The sequence below is a fragment of the Stomoxys calcitrans genome, chromosome 1 (assembly GCF_963082655.1).
Source record: "Stomoxys calcitrans chromosome 1, idStoCalc2.1, whole genome shotgun sequence".
Classification (NCBI taxonomy): Eukaryota; Metazoa; Arthropoda; class Insecta; order Diptera; family Muscidae; genus Stomoxys; species Stomoxys calcitrans.
In genome coordinates this window covers 213,920,679-213,948,199 of record NC_081552.1, presented here as the reverse complement: position 1 = coordinate 213,948,199, position 27,521 = coordinate 213,920,679, and the positions used below count along the sequence as shown (strand labels likewise).

Genomic DNA, 27,521 nt, shown 5'->3' with positions numbered 1-27,521 from the left:
GCACAGATATTTAATATTAATGTACCGATTTCACGATTTGGAAACCGATTTGACTATAATTTTGCAGAAAGTGTTCGGTTATGACTACCTACAACTGTGCCAAGTACGGTCCAAATCGGTCTATAATATATGATATAGCTCCCATATAAACCGATCTTCCGATTTGATTTCTTGAGCCCCTGGAAGCCGAAATTTTTGTCCGATTTGGCTGAATTTTTGCATGCCGTGTTCTGTTATGACGTCCAATAGGTGTATTAAGTATGGTCCAAATCGGTCCATAACCTAAAATATCTCCCATATAAACCAATCTCCCGATTTGACTTCTTGAGCTTCTGGAAGTGACAATGTTTGTCTCATTTGGCTGAAATTTTCCACGTAGTTTTCTATTACGACAAGTGCGGTATAAATCGGTCTATAACCTGATATAACTCCCATATAAACCGATTTGCCAATTTGTCTTCTTAAGTCCTTACAAGCCTCAATTTTTGTCCGATTTGGCTGTAATTTTGAATATGGTGTTCTGTTCTGATTTTCAACAGTCGTGCCAAGTACGGTCCAAATCGGTCTATAACCTGATATATTGTAGCTCCCATATAAACCGATCTCCCGATTTGATTTCTTGAGCCCCTGGAAGCCGCAATTTTTGTCCGATTTGGCTGAAATTTTGCAAGTAATGTTTTTTTATGATTTCCAACAATTGTGCCAAGTACGGTTCACACCGGTCTATAACCTGATAGAGCTCCCATATAAACCGATCTGCCGATTTGACTTCTTAAGTCCTTACAAGCCGCAATGTTTATCCAATTTGGCGGAAATTTTGCATGCGGTGTTCTGTTACGACTTTCAACAACTGTGCCAAGTACGGTCCAAATCAGTCTTTAACCTCATATAGGTCACATAGAAACCGGTCTTTCGATAATCCTTGTTCGGTTGCTAGAAGCTTTAATTATTGCTGGTTTGACAGAAGTTTGGTATCTAGAATAAAATTATGTTTGCATAAATTTTTAGCAGAACCCATGGTGGTGCGTTTCCAAGATTCGGGCCGGCCGAACTTAAGCTTTTGATTTTTCTTTGACTTTCATACAACCGACCATAATTACTACCTATTGTTATACCATTTTGCACTATGCCACAAAATTCAAATCAAATAAATCTTTAATGATTTTTCTTCAATGAAAACTCCAAGCATTTCACCATTAACTTGACAAACAATGGCCAATGGAAAATAATTTTCCCCTGCCATTGACATTTGTGCGAGAATTCGATATACTATAACCGAAGGTGGTGTTATCATATTTAACATTTTCACCATCCACATTTTTCCTTTATTGACAATGTTTAAGGCTAACAATGACAATACAATACAGTAGGAAACCAAAATGCAACCACTAGTTTTTAAATTTTTTCCTAAAAAAAATGTGTACTGACTCCAAGCTTTCTCTGCAAATAAACCCAAAGCCTAGGAAAAATAGAAGAGAGTTTTCATTAAAAATCCTAAATACCTGTAGAGGTTGTGAACTTTTTGTTCATTTTTATTTGTTTGGGTTTTAATCTGGGCCATCACTCACTTAATGAAATAAAGAAAGACCAGACCATTTTGGAGTTTATGCAGTGAGTGGAGTGCTGAACTGATCACACGAATGTTTGTTTCTGCGCTATTTCTAATTTGGAATAGTTTATGAAGATGACCTTGTGTGGTAAAAGACAAAGACGACACATCACGTTGTGGTTGAAAGTGTTTTGAAGATGCAATATCTCCGTTTGTGGCATTCAGCCACTTCGGTGTACATTTGCTGCACAATGGGTTGGTAGCATGATATATATATAAAGGGTGATTTTTTTGAGGTTAGGATTTTCATGCATTAGTATTTGACAGATCACGTGGGATTTCAGACATGGTGTCAAAGAGAAAGATGCTCAGTATGCTTTGACATTTCATCATGAATAGACTTACTAACGAGCAACGCTTGCAAATCATTGAATTTTATTACCAAAATCAGTGTTCGGTTCGAAATGTGTTCATTCACCGTAACGTTGCGTCCAACAGCATCTTTGAAAAAATACGGTCCAATGATTCCACCAGCGTACAAACCACACCAAACAGTGCATTTTTCGGGATGCATGGGCAGTTCTTAAACGGCTTCTGGTTGCTCTTCACTCCAAATGCGGCAATTTTGCTTATTTACGTAGCCATTCAACCAGAAATGAGCCTCATCGCTGAACGGTGAATGAACACATTTCGAACCGAACACTGATTTTGGTAATAAAATTCAATGATTTGCAAGCGTTGCTCGTTAGTAAGTCTATTCATGATGAAATGTCAAAGCATACTGAGCATCTTTCTCTTTGACACCATGTCTGAAATCCCACGTGATCTGTCAAATACTAATGCATGAAAATCCTAACCTCAAAAAAATCACCCTTTATATATATTTTGCGAAAGTGGGTTTGAAATCTCTACAAGTACGATGCACGGAAGCTGGACATTGAAAAGCTGCAGGCACAACAAATGGCAGCGGCATACTCCACTCGACTGACCCAACTGCTTGATGAAAGCTCTCCTTGTTCCGATGATATAATGGCGCAGTGGCAAACTATTGCCCACTCCATGGAAAATGAAAAGCCAAGAATGCGGCATATAGAGCAACCCTGCAATCAGTAGCAACGCGCCAGATGAAGGAGAGGTATCGGGAGAAAAGGAGAGAGGAGAAACGTCTATTCCGCAGAAAGAAAAAGGAAATGGAAAGACGTGAGTGCGAGCGAATTGAGATGTACGGGAGTCAAAATGAAGTCCGGAAATTCTACCAAAGAATTAAACACCAAACCGATGGCTTTGGTGCAGTCACATCCTCCTGCAGAGACAAAGAAGGAAATCTGGTAACTGACACAGACAACATGCTGAGGATATGGAAAGAACATTTTACCCAACTGCTAATGTCCGATGTTGGCGGCGAAGAGGATACCGCAGAACCAATCCCTGATGATGGTATATAATGTTTACCTCCTAGTCAGAATGAGGTCCAAGTAGCAGTAACCCGACTAAAGAACAACAAGGCAGCAGGAGCCGACGGGTTACCCGCTGAACTATTTAAGACCGGAGGCGACACGCTGATAAGGCGTATGCATCAGCTTATATGCGCAATCTGGCTAGAAGAACGCATACCCGATGATTGGAACCTCAGCATACTATATCCCGTACACAAGAAAGGAGACAAGACGGAATGTGCCACCTATAGAGGAATAAGTCTCCTCCCCATCGCATACAAGATACTCTCGAGCGTACTGTGTGAAAGATTAAAACCTAACGTCAATGAGATAATTGGGCCCTATCAATGCGGTTTTAGACCTGGTAAATCCATCCTAGACCAGATATTCACACTGCGCCAAATCCTGGAAAAGACCCGAGAAGGACAAATTAACACCTACCATCTCTTTGTTGACTACAAAGCCGCCTTCGATACTCCTTTACGTTCAAAGGTATTTCAAGCCATGTCTGAGTTTGGTATCCCTGCAAAATTAATAAGACCCTGCAGGATGACACTTGCTGATACGCGTTCCTCAGTAAGAATAGGAAAGAATCTCTCTCTCTTTAATACCAAACGAGGTTTCAGACAAGGAGACAGCCTATCGTGTGATCTCTTTAATATCCTGCTGGAGAAGATTATACGAGATGCAGAAGTGAATAGATATGGCACACTAATCACAAGAGAGCACATGCTACTTGCCTATGCCGAGCAGATAAAGAACATGGAGAAAGTTGGGAATCACAACTTTGAGTCAGTAACTTTATCTACCTCGGCACCGCCGTAACCGAAACGAATGACACCAGTTTTGAGATAAAGCGAAGAATAATACTGGCAAACAGATGCTACTTTGGACTAAGTAAGCAGTTTAGAAACAAGGCCATCTCTCGACAGACGAAGACTACACTTTACAAGACACTGATACTACCCGTGCTGTTATATGGTTTTGAAGCATGGGTACTTGTGAAAGCAGATGAGACAGTGCTTGGAGTATTTGAGAGAAAGATTCTTCGTAAAATATATGGATCAGTTTGCGTTAACGGAGAATATAGGCGACGTATGAACCACGAGCTGTATGAGCTGTATGACGACGATAGCATAGTTACACGCATCAAAATACAACGGCTGCGTTGGCTAGGTCATGTTGTCAGAATGGATGAAGAAGCTCCAGCAAAGAAGACTTTTGAAGGCAAACACGGTGGTACACGCAAACCGGGAAGACTAAAAGCCCGATGGAAAGATCAAGTTGTGGGAGACACTTCGAAACTTGGTGTCAGAGATTTTAGAATGAGCGCAGAAGATCGAGGCGCTTGGAACGCTATTCTACGTTCGGCTAGTGGAACAAATATTCTGTCAAGGCCAATTAAAGTAAAAGTAAAGTAATGTTTTTATATTAATTAAAAGTTCCTCAGAGTCCGAATGACACGCAGTAGTTTAGTATCTAATGCAAAGTCTATAACTACGGGTTCTATCAGGAACGATTGTAGTCCAAACAATACTTTGAGTTCTAGATTGTGGCTTCGGCTTAGTAGATCAAAGGGAACTGATCCTACAGATTAGCTTAAAGTTACATGGGTCTACCTTCACTTGTCCTTCTGTCTGTTATTCATTGTACCATGTTTACACATAAAATTAAAACCCTTAATCCCATTGTGCATTAAACACTTTTGTTTCTCCAAATACAAGTGCTCATGTTTTTATATTTGAGAAATTTTCCAACTAACTACCATAATCAGTGAGCAACTAGACATTGCTTATAGATCCTCATTAAATTTCCATCCAGTAGCCAGTAGTAGAAGGCCAGAGAAACCTTTGCCAGTTGCCAGGAACAATCATACAAATATAACATCAACATCGAATTTTTCCATCAGCACAGCCACACCGCATTACCTTTGCCAACTTCTAGCGGCATTGTAGTGTGGAGGAGATTGCAGTTTGTATGCTGTACAGGTTTGCCATCAGGTTAAAAAGTCAAATGACTGCTGAAGCGCTCTAGCAGTGACATCTACTTTTGCCCACACACTTTAAAGATAAAACACCACCACAAGATTCACTTTTGTCCTTCCATTGTTTGCAGTAAAGGAAGAGTTATGGGCCATATTAAAACATCTTGTTGGTTTTGTGGTCGTTTGCATCACGAATTCCCATGAAATGTCATTGCCATCATGACATTGGTCTTTTTTTGTTGCTTATTTTGTATTTGGTTTGTTTGTTTTTTTTTACATCCTTTAGAGAAATCTAATGGTATTTGGTGTTGTTTAGTTGTTTGATATTCCGTTTTCACTTTCTCTCTCTCTCTCTATGGAAATGTGCGCAACGAGACATTCATCATTTGATTGTTGTGAACTCAATCAATTTCGAAATGTTTGAAGGAAAATAATATTCATCAAATTGAGGTATTTTCATCACGATTTTGAGAGTGAGAAACAAAGTGTAATGCAATTTAATGAGATTCGCATCGATTAGGCGGCCAAGAGAGTACAATCGTATTATATAGAGATAACTATTTCTCTACAAATTGTGGTAATCTATACTAATTTGGAATTATCATCAAGCAATGAATAGCTATTGTTTAGATACATGGTTCGTACTACACAGAAAAAGGTAAACAGCAAAAGTGTGCTAAGTTCGGCTAGGCCGAATCTTGGAACCCACCACCATGGATTCTGCTAAACATTTATACAAAATAAATTTAGTTGAAGGGCATAATAGAATAATCTACACACCAAACTTCTGTCAAAACAGAAAAAATTTAAGTTTCTAGGAACCGAACATGGATAATCGATAGACCGGTTAACATGGAAGCTAATCAGGTTATAGACTGATTTGGACCGTATTCGGCACCGTTGTTGGAAGTCGTAACAGAACACCGCATGCTAAATTTCAGCCAAATCGGCAAAAATTGCGGCTTCCAGAGGCTCAAGAAGTCAAATTGGGAGATCGGTTTATATTGGAGCTATATCAGGTTATAGACCGATTTGGAACGGACTTGGCACAGTTGTTGAGAGTCATAACAGAACACCGCATGCAAAATTTCAGCCAAATCGGACAAAAATTGCGGCTTCCAGGAGCTCAAGAAGTCAAATCGGGAGATCGGTTTATATGGGAGCCAGGAGCTGAACCGATATGGCCCATTTGCAATCTCCAGCGACCTGTTGTTGAGTTGTTTGGACTACGAACAACGAACTTAAAACAACTCACTGTTTATAATTTCATCGAAGTCAGATAATAAATTCGCCTATTAGGGGCTTAAGACCCTAAACCGGCATATCGGTCTATATGGTCCGATATGGGTCATATTCGGATTCGAATATCAGGGCCCCTAGTACAACTTCCTGTTTTAAATTTCAGCGAAATCGAACAAAAATTCGGCTTTTAAGGGCTCAAGATCCGCCGATTTAGGGTCTTAGGCCCATAAAAGCCACATTTATTATCCGGTTTTGCTGAAATTTGGGACAGTGAGTTGCGTTAGGCCTTTCGACATCCTTCGTCAATTTGGCTCAGATCGGTCCAGATTTGGATATAGCTGCCATATAGACCGATCTCTAGGTTTTGGGTTTTGGGGCCATAAAAAGCGCATTTATTGTCCGATGTCGCCGCAATTTGGGATAGTGAGTTGTGTTAGGCCCTTCGACATCCTTCTTCAATTTCACTCAGAGCGGTCCAGATTTGGATGTAGCTGCCATATAGACCGATCTCTCGATTTAATGTTTTGGGCCCATAAAAGGCGCGTTTTTTGTCCGATGTTGCCGAAATTTGGGACAGAGAGTTAAGTTAAGCCCTTCAACAGATGTCTGCAATTTGGTCTAAATCGATCAAGATTTGCATATAGCTGCCATATAGACGAATATCTCGATTTAAAGCCTTCACCCCAAAAAAGGTGCATATATAATCCGATTTAACTGAAATTTGACACATTGACTTATGTTAGGCTTTTCGAAATCCATGTTGTATGAGGTTCAGATCGGTTTATTTTTAGATTTATCTAATAAAAAGACCAATATTTTGTTATACACAATTGAAAAATGACTTGTACTTATTAGTATTTGGTCCAAATCGGATCATTTTTCGATATAACTGCTATGGGACATAAGGTATGCAATTTTCACCGGATTTTAATGAAAGTTGGCGTCCGCTTTGGACGCTGAATGCCTGGATTCGAATCCTGGCTAGAACATTCGAACAAATTTTCAGCTGTGGTTATCCCCTCCTAATGCTGGCGACAGTTGTGAGGTACTATACAATTTGGTATGGCAGCCATGTATAAACTTCCCCTCAAAGAGGTGTCGCACTGCGGCACGCCGTTCGGACTCGGCTATAAAAAGGAGGCCCCTACCAATGAGCTTCAACTTGAATCGGATCGCACTCATTGATATGTAAGAAATTTGCACCTGTTGCTTAATGGAATGGTCATGGGCAAAATTTGCAATTTTCATTTTTTACTTAAACTACTCTTTATCATGACTCTCTAAATTAATCAAATATCCAAAAAAGTCTCTCTGACTTTCACAATATCCAAAAGCCCTACAATTGACTTTTAGACGATTTCCGCAAATGAAATGCACTATTTTGCAATCTACACAAAATTAAACATTTTATGCTACTTCAGGGGCAAATCGTTAGTCATTGTAAATAAATAAATAACATTCTTGCCCTTAAGTACTAATAATTTATTCAGCCCATATTGCACTGCAGCGTGATGGCTTTCACTGGCTTTGTATGTGTTCAGCGACGAATAAAACGCCAACAATGGCACGAGACCAAAAGTAGACCCAAAACTTATGGTCAAATGAAGTTGGTGGTGGTCAATCGTTCATAGGATAGATAATTTCTTTGTAAAATTTTTTCATCGCCTCTCATTCATAAACAAACTGAGTGGTGAGCTCTTATTCAGAATAATAATAACGAATTTATAGCAGCAAACGTCAAATGAAGAGAGCCAGCCAGGTGGTTTAAGCCTTTTGTGGTAAGACTTTCATAAGCCAATATGAATGGCATTGTTTTATTAGCACTGCCGGCTAATGACTAGCTGCCTGATATCAGCCATGCCCAAGAGATGAATTAAAATGGGAAAAAATTAATAAATTCAAAATCTTTTATTAAGATTTCTTCAAATCATATAATAGGTAAGATTACTATTCTTCAAATGGATAAAAATAAAACATGACATAAATGTTTACACTAGTCGACAACCAACAAATATTATAAAAGTATACAAGTCTTGCTGTTTATTTTGTAACACCTTGAAATATAGCTCTGCATCTTCATGAAGTATGTGAGTACTCGTAATGTCTGTCCGTTTTTTATTGTCATTGTCATACCATTAGCGTTTGCATGAATAAAACCATGCTCTTAAAATATTGTCTAGACTTTTATAACCACCGCCATAGAATAGATGGTATACTAATTTCGAAATCCCGTCTGCAAAGCTTCTACAACTTTCAAAAAAATCCCCTACATTTATTCTAAAATTATTTGTCATCTAGTGTTATATATTAACATAACCCAATCTTATTAATCATACGTCTTCATTTCTTTCTTTCTTTTGTTATGACAAAACATCATCGAAATTACTCAATATTGCAATTTTTATTTCTTTATTTCTTAAGAAATCAACACAATTGGGTGTCGGTCGTGTTTATTTGATTAACATTGCATAGTATTGTACTTTCACCACTTTCATTTGAGACACATACGAGAGACGTTTAAGCCATACGCAATACCATACTCATGTGGTTATCTTTTTGGAGTTAGTCAGACGAGCTGTGCGTATTTTTTTTTTTCATTTGAATTATAATAAACTTAACAAACTCAACTTGTTGGCCATATTGGTTCAATGCCGATTTGGAGAAGGTGTCTTAGATTGATCACTTGGTGGAGCAACCTAGTAGTGCAATAGACAAGTGTTTCACTTTTCACAAATTTCAGGTTTTACAAAAAAATGGAAAATAAAATTTTGTTTTTAATTTCATATAACACAAAGAAGAAAAAAAAATAACAAAGTCACCAAACAACCAACTCGTCGTTTGGAAAACAAAAAAGTCTTATGTTTACTTATGTAGGTTTTGGGAACCAAAGCTTATAAAATCCCCCTAAATGGAGGCAATAACCCAATTAACAGAAGAAGAGGCACAGAACTTAACAAAGGTGTTTATACGTACACATGTCTGTCATCGGCTTTGCCTTGTAAATACCTTATTGTTGGTGTACTTTTACGGCTGTCGGGCGCTAAATTAAGAATGGTTAACAATGGATATGCAATGGGTTATGAAATTTGTGCAAAACATATTGATGGAAACATTTTTTAAAAGTTTACAATTTTGTTAGTTTATATTTAATAAGGTAATTAATGTGTAGTGATCATGACTATATGGGTCTTAAAGATTTTGGAAGAAGAGAACGAAAACCAGTAAAAACGTGTTAAGTTCGGCCGTGCCGAACTTTGGATACCCACCGACATGGATAAATTAATCATACTCTTTTATAACAACTTCACTACCATATCCCTTGTGATATGCAAATCGGGGCTGGTCTGGATCATATTTGATTGAGGTCCCAGTTTCAGCGAAATCGGGCAACACATCCGCTTTTTTGTGGGATTAAGACCCTAAATTGGAAGATCGATTTATATGGCAGCTATATCTAAATTAGTCTGATCTGGACCATGTGCTGATTGGATGACGGGAGGCTTAATACAAGTCACTGTGTCAAATTCCAGCGAAATCGTCTAATAAATGCGGCTTTTATAAGCTCAAGATCCTTAATCGGCAGATCCGTCTATATGTCAGCTATATCGAATAATAGATTGATCTGAACCAAATTTGAGTCGTATGTCGGGAGACGTAAAACATCTTATAGTTTAAAATTTCAGCGAAATCGGATAATAATTGCAGCTTTTATGGGCTTAAGACCCTAAATCGTCCGATCGGTCTATATGGCAGCTATATCTTAATATAGTCAAATGTAAATCATATTTAAGCCGGATGTCGGGCGGCTTTGAACAACTCACCATTTCGAATTTCAGCGAAATAGGGTAATAATTAAAGCTTTTGTGGGCTGAAGACCCTAAATCGGCAGATCGGTCTATATGGCAGCTATATCTAAATATAGTCCGATCTGAACCATATGAGAGTTGGATGCCGGGAGGCGTAAAACAACTCACCACTTCGAATTTCAGCGAGATAGGGTTATAATTGCGGCTTGTAAGGGCTTAATACCCTCAATCGGCAGATGGTCTATATGGCAGCTATATCTAAATAGAGTCCGATCTGAACCATATTTGAATTGGATGCCGGGAGACGTAAAACAACTCAAAGCTTAAAAATTCAGCGAAATCGGGTAATAATTGCAGCTTTTATGGCCTTGAGACCCCAAATCGGCAGATCTGTATAACTGACAACTATATCTAAATATAGTCCAATCTGAGTCAGATATCGGGAGGTTAAGAAGAACTCAGCATCTCAAATTTCAGCGAAATCGGAGAATAACTTCGGCTTTTATTGGCTTAAGACCCATAATCGGCAGATCGGTCTATATGGCAGCTGTATCTATATATAGTCCGATCTGATCCATATTTTGGTTGGATACCGGGAGGCGTTAAACAACTCAAAGTTTCAAATTTCGGCGAAATCGGGTAATAATTTCACCTTTTATGGGGTTGAGACCCTAAAACGGCAGGTCAGTCTATATAGCAGCTATATCTATATATAGTCTGATCCTAACCATATTTGGGTCGGATGTCGGGTGGCTTAGAACAACTCTTATTTTACTTACTTTAATTGGCCATGACAGAACATTTGTTCCACTAGTCAAACATAGAATAGCGTTCCAGGCGCCCCGTCCTTCTGCGTTTTATTCTGCATTTTATAATCTCTGACACTAAGTTTCGGTGTGTCTCCCACCAATTGATCTTTTCATCGGGCCTTTGGTCGCCTTCAAAAGACTTGTTTGCTAGAGCTTCTTCATCCATTCTGACAATATGACCGAGCCAACGCAGCCGTTGAATTTTGATACGTGTAACTATGCCACCGTCGTCATACAGCTTGTGGTTTATCAGACGCCTATATTCTCCATTAATGCCAACTGGTCAATATATTTCTCTCAAATACTCCAAGCACTACCTCATCTGCTTTCACAAGTACCAATGTAGTATCATTGTATAGTGTAATCTGTCGAGAGGTAGCCTTGTTTCTAAACTGCTTACTTAATCCAGAGTAGCATCTGTTTACCAGTATTAATTTTCGCTTTATCTCAAAACTGGTGCCATTCGTTTCGGTTACAGCGGTGCCGAGGTATATAAAGTTGCTGACTATCTCAAAGTTGTGATTCCCAACTTTTTCCATTTTCTTTATCTGATAGGTTGTACATGGCGTTTGGAGAGTTGATACCATCCATTTCATTCTATCTCCATTTACTGCCAGACCCATTTTCACTGATCCTCTTTCGATTATTTCAAAGGCTGCAGTTATTATTGGGTTGCCCAAAAAGTAATTGCGGATTTTTCATATAGTCGGCGTTGACAAATTTTTTCACAGCTTGTGACTCTGTAATTTCATTCTTTCTTCTGTCAGTTATCAGCTGTTACTTTTAGCTTGCTTTAGAAAAAAAGTGTAAAAAAAGTTTATTTGATTAAAGTTCATTCTAAGTTTTATTAAAAATACATTTACTTTCTTTTAAAAAATCCGCAATTACTTTTTGGGCAACCCAATACTTCCGGTGACAGACCTATGATGACGATGTCGTCGGCATAGGCAAGCAGCATGTGTTGTCTTGTCCGCAGTATATCATATCTATTCACATCTGCATTTCGTATACTTTTCTCCAGCAGGATATTAAAGAGATTACACGACAAGCTGTCTCCGTGTCTGAAACCTCGTTTGATATTAAATGTTTCGGAGAGATTCTTTCCTATTCTTACTGAGGAACGTGTATCAGCAAGTGTCATCCTGCAGAGTCTTATTGATTTTGCAGGGATACCAAACTCAGATTTACCAGGTCTAAAGCTGCATTTATAGGGTCCCATTGACCTTAGGTTTTAATCTTTCACATAGTATGCTCGAGAGTATCTTTTATGCGATGGGGAGAAGACTTATTCCACTGTAGTTGGTACATTCCTTCTTGTCTTGTGTACGGCACATAGTATGCTGAGGTTCCAATCATCGGATATGCGTTCTTCTATCCAAATTGCGCATACAAGTTGATGCATACGACTTATCAGCGCGTCGCCTTCGGTTTTAAGTAGTTCAACGGGTAACCCTTCGGCTCTTGCTGCCTTGTGGTTCTTCAGTCGGGTCACTGCTACTTGGACCTCATTCTGACTAGGAGGTAATCATTATATACCATCATCAGGGATAGGTTTTGCGGTATCCTCTTCGCCGCCAATGTCGGACATAAGCGATTGGGTAAAGTGTTCTTTCCATATTCTCAGCATGCTATCTGAGTCAGTTACCAGATTTCCTTCTTTGTCTCTGCATGAAAATGTGCCTATACCAAAGCCATCAGTTTGATGTTTGATTCTTTGGTAGAATTCGATAATACTCACGTCTTTCCATTTCCTTCTTCTTTCTCGTCTCTCCTTTTCTCTCGATACCTCTCCTTCATCTGGTGCGTTGCTACTTATAGCATGGTTACTCTGTATGCCGCATTCTTGGCCTCAGTAGCATCTCGACACTATTGGTCGTAGCATGGGTTTTCATGGGGGAGGCTTCCGGTACCTAAGTACGAATTGCGTGGCATTTTCCATGAAGTGGGCAATAGTTTGCTACTGCGCCATTATATCATCGGAACTAGGCGTGCTTTCATCAAGCAGTTGGGTCAGTCGAGTGGAGTATGCCGCTTTTCAATGTCAAGCTTCCGTGCAGTGTCAGATCGCACTTTCCTCACCATGTACAAATGAGTGCGAACCTTTGCTGCAACAAGGTAATGATCCGAATCTATATTCGCTCCCTGGATCAATCTTACATCTAACACACTGGATGAATGCCTTCCATCTATCACAACGTGATAAATTTTGTTCCTCGTGTTTTCATCGGCTGAAAGCCATGTGGCTATGTGAATATTTTTATGTTGAAATCTGGTGCTGGATCTCGTGGAGGCTTAACTTTCCGACTGTTGGACCAAAGCTATCTTGCTTCCCCATCTTCCCATTTAAATCTCCCAGAACGATTTTAATATCGTGGGCGAGGCAGCGGTCATATTCTCTCTCTAGGCGTTCGTAGAAAATATCGTTGGTCTGCTTGTTGGTCTTCCGTCGAGGCATGGGCACAAATAAGGCTGATGTTGAAAAATTTGGCTTTTATGCGGATTGTGGCTAGCCTCTCGTCCACCGGAGTAAAGCTTGAGACAAGGTGTTTCAATCTCCCACTAACCACAATTCCACAGCCAAATTCATGCCTTCTGTTATGGCAGCTATAGTATAGTTCGTCACCGTTTGGTGTTGTAGTGACGCCATTCCCAGTCCATCGCACTTCCTGTAAGGCGGTAATACCTGCCTTGTACTTTTCTAATACATCCGCCATCGCGTATACTGCACCTTCTCTATAAAGAGTGCGGACATTCCAGATGCAGTTCCGCAAATCATGGTATTTTTTTCGTTTGCGTGTCCGTTCTTAGAACAACTCACCATTTCAAATTTCAGCGAAATAGGGTAATAATTGATGCTTTTATAGGCTTAAGACCCTAAATTTGCAGATCGGTCTATATAGGAGCTTTATCCAAATATAGTCCGATTTGGCCCATTCAAGAACTTAACCTGCGTATGGAAGAAATACGAGTCTGTGCAATATTTGAGCTCAATATCTCAATTTTTAAAGAGTGTAGCGTGATAACGTCCGAACTGACGTACGGACAGACGGACGGACGGAGGGACTTCTCCCCATTTGACTTCTTGATCCCCTGGAAGCCGACTTTCAACAATTGTCCCAAGAACGGTTTGAATCGGTCTATTGTTTTCAGTGTATACTTTATGTGGTTGAGGATCAATATATATATATATATATATATATATATATATATATATATATATATATATATATATATATATATATATATATATATATATATATATACATATATATATATATATATATATATATATATCTATTATTATACCCCATCCTATGGTAGTGGGTATAAAAACGTTCTAACTAAACCTGTCTAACATACAGATCAGTGAGATATAAGACCCTTAACGGTCTATTTAACATTTTCAGACACACATTCTGTCATGCCATGAAGCATTTTTTGCAAACAAAACTAAAAAGTATCTAAATTTTTGTGAAAGAAACTGCACTGCGTTAAAGTTTTATGTTTTCAGACTTTACATAATATTTGAGCGAATTTGTTTTATACATGAGCTGAAGCATTATGCGAAACTATCAAGAGATTTGCAAATTGACTATTTGCATCTTTAATCTAAAGTTTTCTGCTATTTTGTTTTATCACTTTTTCTGCAGTTACCACCCATTGTATTCGGGTATTAACTTTCATGTTCGTTCATAAGAAAACTTTTACTATTATGAAATATAGTTTAAATCAATAAATAGTGTTATTCAAATTAATCACTGTATAGAAAATTCCTTTAAAAAAAATATTATTTATTTTAATGATAAAAGTAGTTTAGTAATTCGCTATTCCACCTAAAACAAAGTAAATAGCACGTTTCTGGTTAGATTACTAGTGGATAAGAATGAATAATATAATTGTTGAAAAAATGTATCATTTCTTGAAGGAAAAGTTACCGGGGACAACGAATGACAGATGGTTACCTTGTGCGGATTGTGAATGATTAAAAATAATGTAGCCCAATCTAGACTTGAAAAGGTCTAATGCTTTGTTGTCGTTGGCTAGATCAGAGGTCTCACTCACTTTTTCCATCATGGCAGGTTACTATTATATCGGAAAAAATACTGATAAGCTGAAGGTTGCAAGTAACGACTTCTGCAGAAGCTGTGGAGACGACGAAGAAGAACAGACTATTGAACATCTGCTGTTTGTTTGTCCCGCACTAGCAAGTAGAAGGAGTTCCATCTTATGTTCCCAATTCTCAATGTCAACATTCGCAGACTGTTGGGTTTTTTAAAACGATATGAATGGTTCAACGAAAGGAACTCAAAAGCATTTTCATACCCACCACCATAGGATGGGGGTATACTAATCTAGTCATTCCGTTTATAACACCTCGAAATATTCGTCTAAGACCCCATAAAATGTATTTATTCTTGATCGTCTCGACTTTCTAAGTCGATCTAGCCATGTCCGTGCGTCCGCTTGTCGAAATCACGATAGCGGTCGAACGCGTAAAGCTAGCCGCTTGAAGTTTCGCACAGATCCTAAGTATTGATGTAGGTCGTTGGAGATTGCAAATGGGCCAAATCGGTTCAGATTTAGATATAGATCCCATATAAATCAATCTCCAGATTTGACTTCTTGAGCTCCTGGAAGCCGCAATTTTAGCCTGATTTGGCTCAAATTTTGCATTTTATATTCCGTAATCACTTCCAACAACTGTGCCATGTACGGTCTAGATGTATTCATAACTGATATAGCTCCCATATAAACCGATCTCCCGATTTGACTTCTTGAGCTCTTGGAAGCCCCAATTTTACTACGATTTGCCTCAAATTTGCATGTTGTGTTCTGTTCTCACTTCCAACAACACGGTCTAGATCGGTTCATAACCTGATATAGCTCCCATTTAAACCGATCTCCCGATTAAACCGATCTTCTTGAGCCCTTACAAGCCCCAATTTTAGTCCGATTTAGCTGAAATTTTGCACATAGTGTTCTGTTCTGACTTCCAATAACTGCGCTAAGTACGGTCTAGATCGGTTCATAACCTGATATAGCTCCCATATAAACCGATCTCCGATTTGACTTCTTGAGCTCTTGGAAGCTCCAATTTTACTACGATTTGCCTCAAATTTGCATGTTGTGTTCTGTCCTCACTTCCAACCACTGTGCCATGTACGGTCTAGATCGGTTCATAACCTGATATAGTTCCAATTTTAACCGATCTCCCGATTTGACTTCTTGAGCCCTTACAAACTGCAATTTTAGTCCGATTTGGCTGAAATTTTGCACGCGATGTTCTGTTACGACTTCCAACAACCGTGCCAAATACAGTCCAAATCGGTCTATAACCTAGTATAGCTCCCATACAAACCGGTCTCTCGATCATCCTTGTTCGCTTTTATTTTTGGTTTGACAGAAGTTTCGTATGTAGAAAAAAATTATTAAATTTACTTTGCATAACCTTTTGGCAGAATCCATGGTGGTTCCCAAGATTCGGCACGGCCAAACTAAGCACGCTTTTACTTGTTCTTTTTCTGTTCCTGAAATCACAATGGACGATAATGCCTAAGTCAGTCGGACTGCAGACTACTCTAAGTAAATTAAGTAGTGTGTGTGTGAAATTTAATGATCTTTCTAACAGACAAAAAACTAGAAACTGAAAAAATTCGGCAGAGCCCGGCTGGGATTCGAACCTGGGCACACGAAGCAACAGTGAGAGCCGTTGCCGTTGTCTAGCGTTCGAAGCCATCAATACAACTTCCAACAGATGCAAAGAATCAAGTGCACCATGGAAGCAGTGTAATTGTCGCAGAAAAAAAGTCTGTCATTACACGAAAACACAAGCATTCGGAAAAAGTACAGATAATAGAGAGGGTTGTCGAGCATGGTTATCGTGGTAATAACAATAAATACGATTAAAATACAACAGTGTTTGGTGAGTGTTGCAATCTCTAGCTTTCCTTTTCCATTTGCAAAGAAAATCTCCTATCATTGAGATTGTCGCGAAAAAGAAACAAAAAAAATTGTAAAATTAATACTTTCGAGAAGTCAAATTTCCCTAAAACTTGCGGATAAAAAAGGATATTCACCTATACTCGAGCTGCGTCGGTCCAAAAGGCTTCACATTCACCAAGTTTACAGATGGCAGTCCTATTTCTCCTACGACTAACTCGATTGCCCTTACATTCCTTTTACTCTACTATGGCCCGGCACCCAAACGATGCATATGTGCTCTGAGAAGGAGATAAACATCTCCTTTTTACACCCCAAACTGTTCATGACCTTACCATCACGGCCCCGATGGCCAGTTAACTGTCCGTGAAGATGTTCATACTCAACGTCCACGTGATAACACTATACCACCTCACCGTTCCTCAGTCTTCAGTTTTGGGAACGTAACTATGACAGAAACGAAGAGATGCGCCAGATTGTTAAACAGTCAATTTATCACCGAGAGTGACAGCATTAGGAGCAGAGCCAATCGTCATATCCGTGGTTTTTAAGCCGATGAATAGCCATCACAATTTACCTTGGAGGAAGTTGCGAATGTCATCCGTGGCGCCAAGTCGTCCAAGGCGTGGGCCCCGACGGAATCTCTACATTGATGCTGAAGAATCTGGATCTACTTGGAGCCGAGTACTTAACAACTGTCCTCAACCTGTCTTTGAACACTCATATAGCAACCAATATCTAGAAGATGAGCAGAGTGATCCCGCTACTGAAACCTCGAAAGGTCCTTTTTCTCACCAGTAGTCAAGACGCTTGAGGGAATAATGCACCCGAGCCTCGTTGGAGTATTTCTAGTCGCCGATCATCAGCATGGAATTCGAAGACTGCAGAATGCAACAGGAGGCCACCGTGGCACAGAGGCTAGCATGTCCGCCTTTGACGACGAAGCCTTGGTTCAAATCCCGACGTGAACATCAGTTGTATTTTCAGCGGTGGTTATCCCCTTACTAATGCTGGCTACATTTTGAGGTATACTGCCATACTAAAACTTCTCTACCAAGAGGTGTCGCTGTGCTGCACGTGCGGACTCGGAATAAAAAAGGAGGCCCCCTATTGAGCTTAAACTTTAATTGGACTGCTCTCATTGATATGAGAGAAGAATCCCCTGTTCCTTAGTGGAAAGTTCATGGGAAATTTAGTCTTAGTTAGTAGTTAGCATATTAAAAACAACTGCTTTGCATGCCATCACCGCACGCATTTGCCGTGGCTTCAATCAGCCCAAGCCATGCAATAGGACGGTCGTCGTGGCACTGAACCTATCGAAGGCATTCGATATGGTACGCTATGCAAAACTATTTGAGGACATCACCAACACGTCCCTCCACCCAGGCGAATTATCTGTGTGGTCGTCAGTCATTTGTGGAATTCAGGGATAAGAAATCGCAACACCTCAACGAACGTACAGCTATTTTCTCTGCAAGGGATTTATACATATCTGTCACCAAATCTTCAGCCACGTTGTTCACTTCAAATACGCGTGAAGTGAATAATGAGCTGAACGTGATAGTCCGTTGCGAAATGATTCCGACCATTAAGTGTCCCAAAATACTTGGTGTCACATTTGACATCTCTTACATATTCTCCCCACATGTCACAGAAATTTGCGTTAAAGTCAAGAATAGCAAGAAGGTCCTCAAATCACTTGCCGGAACCACTTGGTGTGCCGATAAAGAAGCCTTGTAGACCACGTACACAGCAATTTGGCGGTCTGTGGTAAGTTATGCAGCGCCAGTGTGATCTCGTCAGCTCCGTGACACGCATAGCAATAATATTCAGATCTGACGCCTCCGAACTGCGACGGGCCGCAAACCAGAGTGGTTCTGGGTCAAATGCGATCTGGCGGACGCAGCCACCTTAACTCCCACGTGCAGTATGTATGTCCCGATTGAGATCTGTTTACTCTGACCTCAAATTTTTATTCATCCATATAGCATGGCAATACTTTGCACATATTCTTTTAAGTTCGAAGGTGGGCTATATCGGACTTTATCTTGTCATAGCCCCCATATAGACCGATCGCTCGATTTAAGGTCTCAAGCCCACTAAAGCTACATTTATTATCCAATTTCGCTGAAATTTCTGACAGTGAGTTGTGTAAGGCCTGTCGACATCCCTGTTCAATACGGTCCAGATATGGATATAGCTGCCATATATCCCGATCTCCCGACTTAAGGTTTAAGCCCCCTTAACCGATTTCGCAGAAACTTAGCATTCGCACTGAGTATGGTCAAGATCCGGCAATATTTAGATTTTGCTGTTATGCATACCAATATCCCAAACTATGTTTGGAGAATTTATTAACCGATTTTGCTGAAACTATGCACAATGGGTTGCGTTTTTCCCCTCGGATATAGCTGCCATATGTACCGATCTCCCGATCTTAGTTCTTGGGCCCATAAAAGTAGCATTTATTACTAGATTTCGCTGATATTTGTAATAATTATTCATATTCAATATGGTCCGGATCGATCTATATTTGGATATAGTTGTCATATATACCAATCTCCCGATTTAAGGTATCCCGCACCCATAAAAGGATTTTTCATAAATGATTTTCCACCGCATTATGACGAAAGATTGTTTATATATATGTATATCCGAGGTGGTGGGTATTGGTATATCGGCTGACTTGTTCTTATTTTCATTGAATTCGTCGAAAGATTCAATTCTGGAGATTATTTATGGAGGTGGCAGCTGGAATAGTCATATTTAGTCTTTTGGACTATCTGACGGCTACTACAACTGCTACTATAACACATCGAAATATTGATCTGAGAACCAACAAAGTGTATATAGTCTTGATCGTCTTGTCATTCTTAATCGATTTACCCATGGCCATTCGTACGTCCATTCATCCGTCCGTCCGTCCTTCTGTCTAGAAATTTTGGGACTATAAATGGGCCAAATCGGTCCATGTTTTTATATATAAACCTACCTTGAGTCTTGACTTCTTAAGCTTCTGGAGAGAGCAATTCTTATCCGATTTGGCTCAAATTCACATTTCGTTTTGGTATGACTTCCAACAACTGTGCCAAATATTACCTAAATCGGTTCAAAGCTGCCATATAAACCAATCTCCCAATTTGACTTTCTGAGCCTCTTGAGGGCGAAATTATTATTCAATTTGCCTGAAATGTTGGAGGTGATATTTTTCTATGACTTTTACGGCATGTACTTATCCAAATCGGTCAATAACTTGATATAGCTCACATATGTTTGAAAAAGTGAAGGGTATATAAGATTCGGCCCGGCCGAACTTAGCACGCTTTTACTTGTGTTTTGTATTTTAATTTCCCCTGAAAGCATTGAAATATTCTTCCACTACCCATCGGATATCAATAGTTTAAAATTTGACATACCACACATTTAATAACCCTTTATAACTAGACAATATGAATTGTAGCTATCAACACTTCATATTGTCTTCCCTAGTTGTAGTGCTATGTACTTGTACATTCTTATAGACATGTATGTACCCATACATCTGTATGAGTATAAATTTCATGTTTACCTAAACATTAAAAACATTCTTAACTTAATACATCAGAGTGGTTTTATTATTTCTTTTTAGTTTTCGTTCTTAACATCATTGTAAATATGACCCACTTCTTGCGCATGCTCAACAAAACACCCTTTTAGTTTCATATCAAACCTGAAATGTTGGCCGCAGTCATTGTACCTTTTGGTGCAATTTCAAAAAGAAAAGAAGAATAGCAAAATAAATATCACGGTTTACGGTTTCATTTAGAGTCATATGCATTATGCATTCATTCAAATGTTTTCAGCACAGAAGTGAATCAAAGTGTTGCAAGAATAGAACAGGTTGCAATTTAGTTCTACTCTAAAGTAGACTATAGTTTAGAAAAGCGCCTATACTTGAGAGAGGGAAAGAAAACCATTTGGCAACACCAATTTAATTAAATGAAAGGCTCAAAATTATTTAAAATCATCATAGTGAAGACTTGCAATTATAAAGCAATGACCAGTAAGTATTGCCATGGAAGAAGAAAGACCATAGAAAACATAAAGGCGTGTTGCCGTGCATACAAATGGCTTGGGAAAGTAACGCGAATAAAATTGCTCTTATTCTCGCATAACTACTTTATTCTAAGTCTTAACCAACAGGTGCATCCTTCTTATAAGCGATAATATGTAATTGTTATACCTATAATGAAATAATGCTGCTATTATAATTATTCAAATCTTTCTAAAATTGGATTCGATACCAACAATGTATCGCCCTATATATAATTTTCTATGATTACAAATTTCATTTTAAAGTATTTGAGATGCAAGCAGTTTGAATGTCTGTCAATCAATCAGCAAACTTTCTGTTGAGACACCTTACGTTTTTGCATTAATTTAATGCTATGGGCAATTTCAAAACAAACGACTTAGGAAACAAACTCGATTTAAATATGGTACAGGTTTAATGGGAACGATAAACAATAAGTACTCATTTAATCATTTTGTATTTTTTTATCACATGTTATAGAAAGTAACAATATACACATTATCTACTCGTACATTACATATTGTATATGTACATATGTATATATGTTTTTTTTTATTTGGTCACACACGTGTATGAAAATATATTTGTTTACATATTGAAATTGCTGTACACATGAAATGCCTCGGGACATCTTAAGTTCAAATTATTTAACAAAAACCTTTTTTCAATATGTCTAATGACACCATACGAGTTCGTTTCACGTGATGTACAGACCGAAATTAAAATCAGCATTAAAAAATTTTTATTAAATTTTATGTAAATTGAAATGACATCCCACAAGTTTTGTACACAACACCTCATACAATGGGCTTATATTTATCTCCGATCTCGCTAAAATTTGGAGCAGTGAGTTTAAATTAAAATTCTCGAAATCCCCACGTTGAGTATCGTCCAGATCGGACATTAATGGGATATAGCTTCAATATAGACCAATGTCCTACAAAAAGTTCTTAGGTCCATCGAAAGCTAATTTATAACACTCTTTTGAGAAACTCAGAAAAGTAAGTTGTATAAGATCCCTTGATATTCACACCGAGTATGATCCAGATCGGACCATATTCAGACAAATCTGTCATTTAGACTGATCTCCCAATTTAAAGTCTTAGGTGCATGAAATGCTCTTTTATTAACCTATTTCAATGAAATTTGGTTATCCCATATCATGATCAAGTTTCTGCGGGTCGCCAACTCCCAAAACACAACTCAAACTTGACATTTGTACCGACTATGTCAATGTGGAACTCAAATTGAATTATATATTCTTTTTCGGGGCGAAGTGTCTATGGGCCCGCCACACCCTTTAAACACAACTCAAACCGAACATAACGATTGATCATGGCTAACGGTAGGTGTTTGAGAATACAGCAGGAAACTGTTAGTTAAGTGTCTGAGGGACAACCCCGCCATTGACAACATCACAAGACATATAGACCCATAATGACAATATGGCGGTATTTGCTGGCGGCATTTGTTGGGTATACAGCCGTATGAAACTTCTGAACTAAGTGATTTTATTCTGCAACAGGCCGCACACTGGCCAAAACGCAAAAATTTAACATCAAAATAACTAGATTGGCAATTCACATTCCACTAAGGAACAGGGGCAAATATCTCACAAATCAATGATTGCAGTTCGATTCAAGTTTAAGCGCAACGATATGGGGCCGAGTCCAAACGGCGTGCCGTAGTGATACAATTCTTTGTGGAGAAGTTTTTACATGGCTGCCACACCAAATGACACAGTTCCTTCCAAATATCGCCAGAATTAAGAGAGGATAACCACCGCAGAAAATTCTCATGATATTCTCGCCAAGATTCTAACCCAGGTGTTCAGCGTCATGGGCAGACATGCGTTATGAGGCCACCGTACCTCTGAGCTACGGTGGCCTCAAAATTGCTCTTTGCTCTTTTCAAGAATTCGCAATTTTTGTCTGATTCGGCTGTTTTGTTACGACGTCCAAAATATATATGTGCCAAATACAGTCCAAATCAGTCTATAACCTGATATATAAGATTATATAGAACGATATGGATTATACTTCATATTTGTATACCACCCACCATAGGATGGGGGTATACTAAATTCGTCATTCCATATGTAACACCTCGAAATATTTGTCTAAGACCTAATAAAGTATATATATACTTGATCGTCATGACGATTTAAGTCGATCTAGCCATGTCCGTTCGTCTGTCGAAAGCATGCCAACTTTGGAAGGAGTAAAGCTAGCCGCTTGCAATTTTGCACAAAAACTTTTTATTAGTGTAGGTCGGTTGGGATTGTAAATGGGCCAAATCGGTCCATGTTTTGATATAGCTGCCATATTAACCGATCTTGCGTCGAGACTTCTTGAGTTTCTAGAGGGCGCAATTCTCGTCCGATTTGACTGAAAATTTGCATGTTGTGTTTTGGTATCACTGGATATCCAACTACTGTACTAAGTATGATTCAAATCGGCTCATAATCTGGTGTAGCTGTCATACAAACTGATCTTTTATCTTGACTTCTTGGGCCACTAGAGGGTGCAATTCTTACCCGATTTGGCAAAAATTTTGTATAAAGTATTTTGTTATGACTTTCAACAATTGTACTAAGAATGGTTTAAATCGGTTCATTACCTGAGTTAGCTACCATATAAACCAATCTTTTATCTTGACTTCATGAGTCACTAGAGGGTGCAATTCTTACCCGATTTGCCTGAATTTTTGCATGAAGTGTTTTGTTATGACTTCCAACAATTGTGCTAAGTATGGCTTAAATCGGAAAACAACCTGATATAGCCTCCATAAAAACCGATCTGTGGTCTTGATTTGATTTTTAAATTTTGTACAACGACTTTTCCCGTGATGTATAGCCTGTACAGCTCCCATATAAACCGATCTCCCGACTATGTTTCTTGAGTTCCTACAAGGCGCAATTCTTATGCGAATGGACTGAAATATTACCCAATGACTTCTACTATGGTCTTCAACATTCAATTCATCGATGGTCTGAATCGGACTAAAACTTGATATAACTCCAATAGCATAACAATTCCTATCAATTATTCTTTGTTTGCCTAGAAAGAGATACAGCGCAAAGAACTCGACAAATGCGATCCATGATGGAGAGTATATAAGATTCGGCCGGACCGAACTTAGCACGCTCTTACTCGTTCTGCATTAATTAACAATTTGTAATTTTCTCAATATTTTTGCAAATTGAAAAATGAATGAATTTGTGGTACTGATTTTATTGCTGTTACCCATATACACAGATATCGATTTCTGCTTCGCTATTCATCTCTGCTTTTTATTAAAAAAAAAACATTGTTCAATAAATTAAACTCATGTTTATTCATAAATTTTACGTATCGACTGTCTATCTCAAACATGTTTTAAATTTTTTTCCGAAATTGCAAAAAAAAGTAAAAGTTTTCAAGCGAAATACAAGTGGGAGAAATGCACCATGGTGTGCCAAAACATTATGTATCCTCTTTGCTGCCATGGCACAAAGTTTTGTAAAATTCGCCAGAGGAGAAGATCTAATAAAATGCTATGTACACTGGCTTAATGTAATGAAATTATGCATTGATAAGATTTCCTCCAAAAGAAAAACGCAACGTGAAAAACTTGTTCAGAAATGTTCATTAGTAAGGCTGAGTAGTACAGAAAACTGAAGACAATAGTTGCAAACTTACCGTTTCTTTGTTGGCGTCCATCTCGTCTCGGTGGTGTGCTGGGTATTGCACTCCAACTGTGGGCAGATGGCATAAAAGCCATCATCAGCAGCACCAGAACACTGACACTCGTCGCAAGCCAATCCATTGTTTAGTCTTAGTTATTTATGTTGGCGTTCTTGATAAACGTTTTTCTCAAATAATTGCTTTGTAAACTCACTCACTTGGTGCAATACAAATCCTTTTAATGAAAAGATTTTACCGGCATATTATTTGTTGATTTACATCATTTCGTTGTTTTTTTAACCTATTGTTTATGTTTAAATATTATATAATTTTTTGCTGTTTCTTTTCCCACCAAGCCAATGACTTATTCAAATTTCTTTGAAATTAATTTCATTCAAATTTCACTCATTTCATTTCTTTTTGATAACTTCGATGGCTGTGCCACAATTTTTTTTTTCTGGGTCTTTTGTTTTTTCGCTGTTGATGACGATGCCACCAAACGCCTTATGGGCTATTCACTTATGATATGATGCTACGATCCGAACACTACCAAGTTCAAGGTGATATTAAGCCATGACTGGCATACGAAAGAAGTTTTATACCGGCTTACAGCCTAACCAACCAACTTCAGTTGTTAGACGAAAGAGCCTAAGAGTGGTCTGAGCGCGAAAAGGAAAGAGAAAAGATATGGCAAAGAGAAAAAATATTTCAACTTATTTTTCTCCATTTGGTAAAACAACTCTCATAGAAACATACAAACACACTCGCAGTCACACTCTCTCATGGTATGCATAGAAGTCATAAGCTAAGCATGACTTGAGCTGGGCCCCCCAAACGAGCATACCGCTGAGTTAAAGCTGTTATAGCCGTCAGCGGAAACTTGCGGCTACTCATGTGGTAAGTGCGGCTAATTGATTGTGGCCCAACCGCATTGATTAATTCATTGGCATTACAATGGCACATAAGTTGTTCACAGCCCAGGATAGCATTTGGAAAATTCACGAGTACGTGTCTTAAGTCTTTCGTTTCGAAGATGCCTCGTAACCCATTGTCTTGCATTTCACGCGACAATTGAATCATTTGTTAGGCTACCAAGTATTGTCATAATTGAAAATTGCCTTTTTGTTGCAATTGATACCATTTTTATGCATACTCACTCATAAGTATGCCTAAAAGTATTTTTAAAATAATATTGAAGAAATTTACAATATCGTCAACTGTAAGCAAACATTTTTGTGTGTCCTAGTTATGATATGAAATATTCAATATTTCCGAAATGGTCATATTTTAAATACTTTTTTAATACATTGTATAAAGTTTATGGAGTATGGAGAGAAAAGAGAGGATACCCAGTTTTGTGCCAAATATAAAATAAAATTGATGACAACAAATGTACGTCAAGTAAACAACTATTTAATATAATTTTCTCGAATAATTTTCTTATCCAGGAACCATGGGTATATGGGGGAATGGTTCGTGGACTAAGAATTCCGGCGTTTAAACGATTCAAGGGTACGGGAAATGGGAGACGCAGATCCTGTATTCTTGCAAAGAGTAGTCTAAATGTTTTTCTTCTTCCGTCGCTAAGCACTGAAGATTCAGTGGTAGCCAGCCTTGAAATTAATAAATATCATTACTGGCTGTCGATTCAGAGATGCTGCCTTCAAACCTTAAGTGGCTGGTTGAAGCCCGCTCTGCAGGGAAGAAGCACTTCATTGAAGGAAGTGATGCTAATGCACATCAAGAGATATGGGGAAGTTCGGAATTCAAAGAATTGGGTGAGCTGCTTATCGAAACTATTATATAACAAGTAAGAGCGTGCTAAGTTCGAACAGACCGAATCTTATATACTCTCCGCCATGGATCGCATTTGTCGAGCTCTTTGCGCGGTATCTCTTTTTAGATAAACAAAGCATAATGAATAAGAACTGTTATGCTATTGGTTATAGTCCTATTCGGACCATAAATGAATTGAATGTCGAACATTATAGAAGACATTGTGTGATATTTCAGTCCATTCGGATAAGAATTGCGCCTTGTAGGGGCTCAAGAAGTAAAATCAGGAGATCGGTTTATAAAGCTATAGATACAGGGTGGCTGATGAAAGCCGCTACCAAAAAAAAATGTAATAACTTTTTTTCTATTTAATAATAATAATTTAATAATTAATTTAATTAATTAATTAATTAATTTAATTAATAATAATTTAATAATTAATTTAATAATTTAATTTAACATGAATAAAAGAAAAATGTATTCCATACACCGAAAAAAAAATGTAGCAATATTCATCATTGTAGCAATATTCATCAGCCACCCTGTATATTCAAACCATATTGGACACGTATGTTGAAGGTCATGGTTGAAGCCGTTGTACAAAATTTCTGCCAAGTCGGATGAGAATTGCGCCCTCTAGAGGATCAAGAAGTCAAGATCCCAGATCGGTTCATATCGCAGCTATATCAGATAATGAACCGATTTGCGCCATACTTAGCACAGTTGCTGGAAGTCATAAGAAAACACCTCATGCAAAATTTGAGCTAAATAGGATGAGAATTGCGCCCTCCAGCGCCCTCCTCAAGAAGTCAAGACCCATGATCGATTTATATGGCAGCTATATCAGGTTATGAACAGATTATGAACCGGCTCAAGAAGTCAAGATCCAAGATCGGTTTATATGGCAGCTATATCAGGTTATGAACCGATTTGAACCAAACTTTGTACAATTGTTGGAAGTCGTAACAAAACTCGTCCTGCAAAATTTCAGGCAAATCGGACAAGAATTGCGTCCTCTAGTGGATCACGATCCAAGATCGGTTTATCTGGCAGCTATATCAAAACATGTACCGATATGGACCATTTACAATTCCAACCGACCCACACTGATAGAAGTATTTGTGCAAAATTTCAACCGCCTAGCTTTACTCCTCCAAAATTTAGCGTGCTTTCGGTAGACGGACATGGCTTGATCGACTTAAAATGACATGACGATCAAAAATATATATATTTATGGGGTCT

The 27,521-nt window shown here is 38.5% G+C and overlaps 1 protein-coding gene across 1 annotated transcript in view; it reads right to left on the bottom strand.

The window, feature by feature from the left end:
- LOC106084832 (uncharacterized) overlaps positions 1-25,017 on the bottom strand; it is a 49,598-nt gene extending 24,581 nt beyond the window's left edge. The window contains exon 1 of the mRNA XM_013248764.2: positions 24,519-25,017. Within this exon, the coding sequence (XP_013104218.1) occupies positions 24,519-24,645 (127 nt within the window). The 5' untranslated portion in view covers positions 24,646-25,017. The remainder of the gene's footprint in view (positions 1-24,518) is intronic.
- Positions 25,018-27,521: the final 2,504 nt, after the last annotated feature.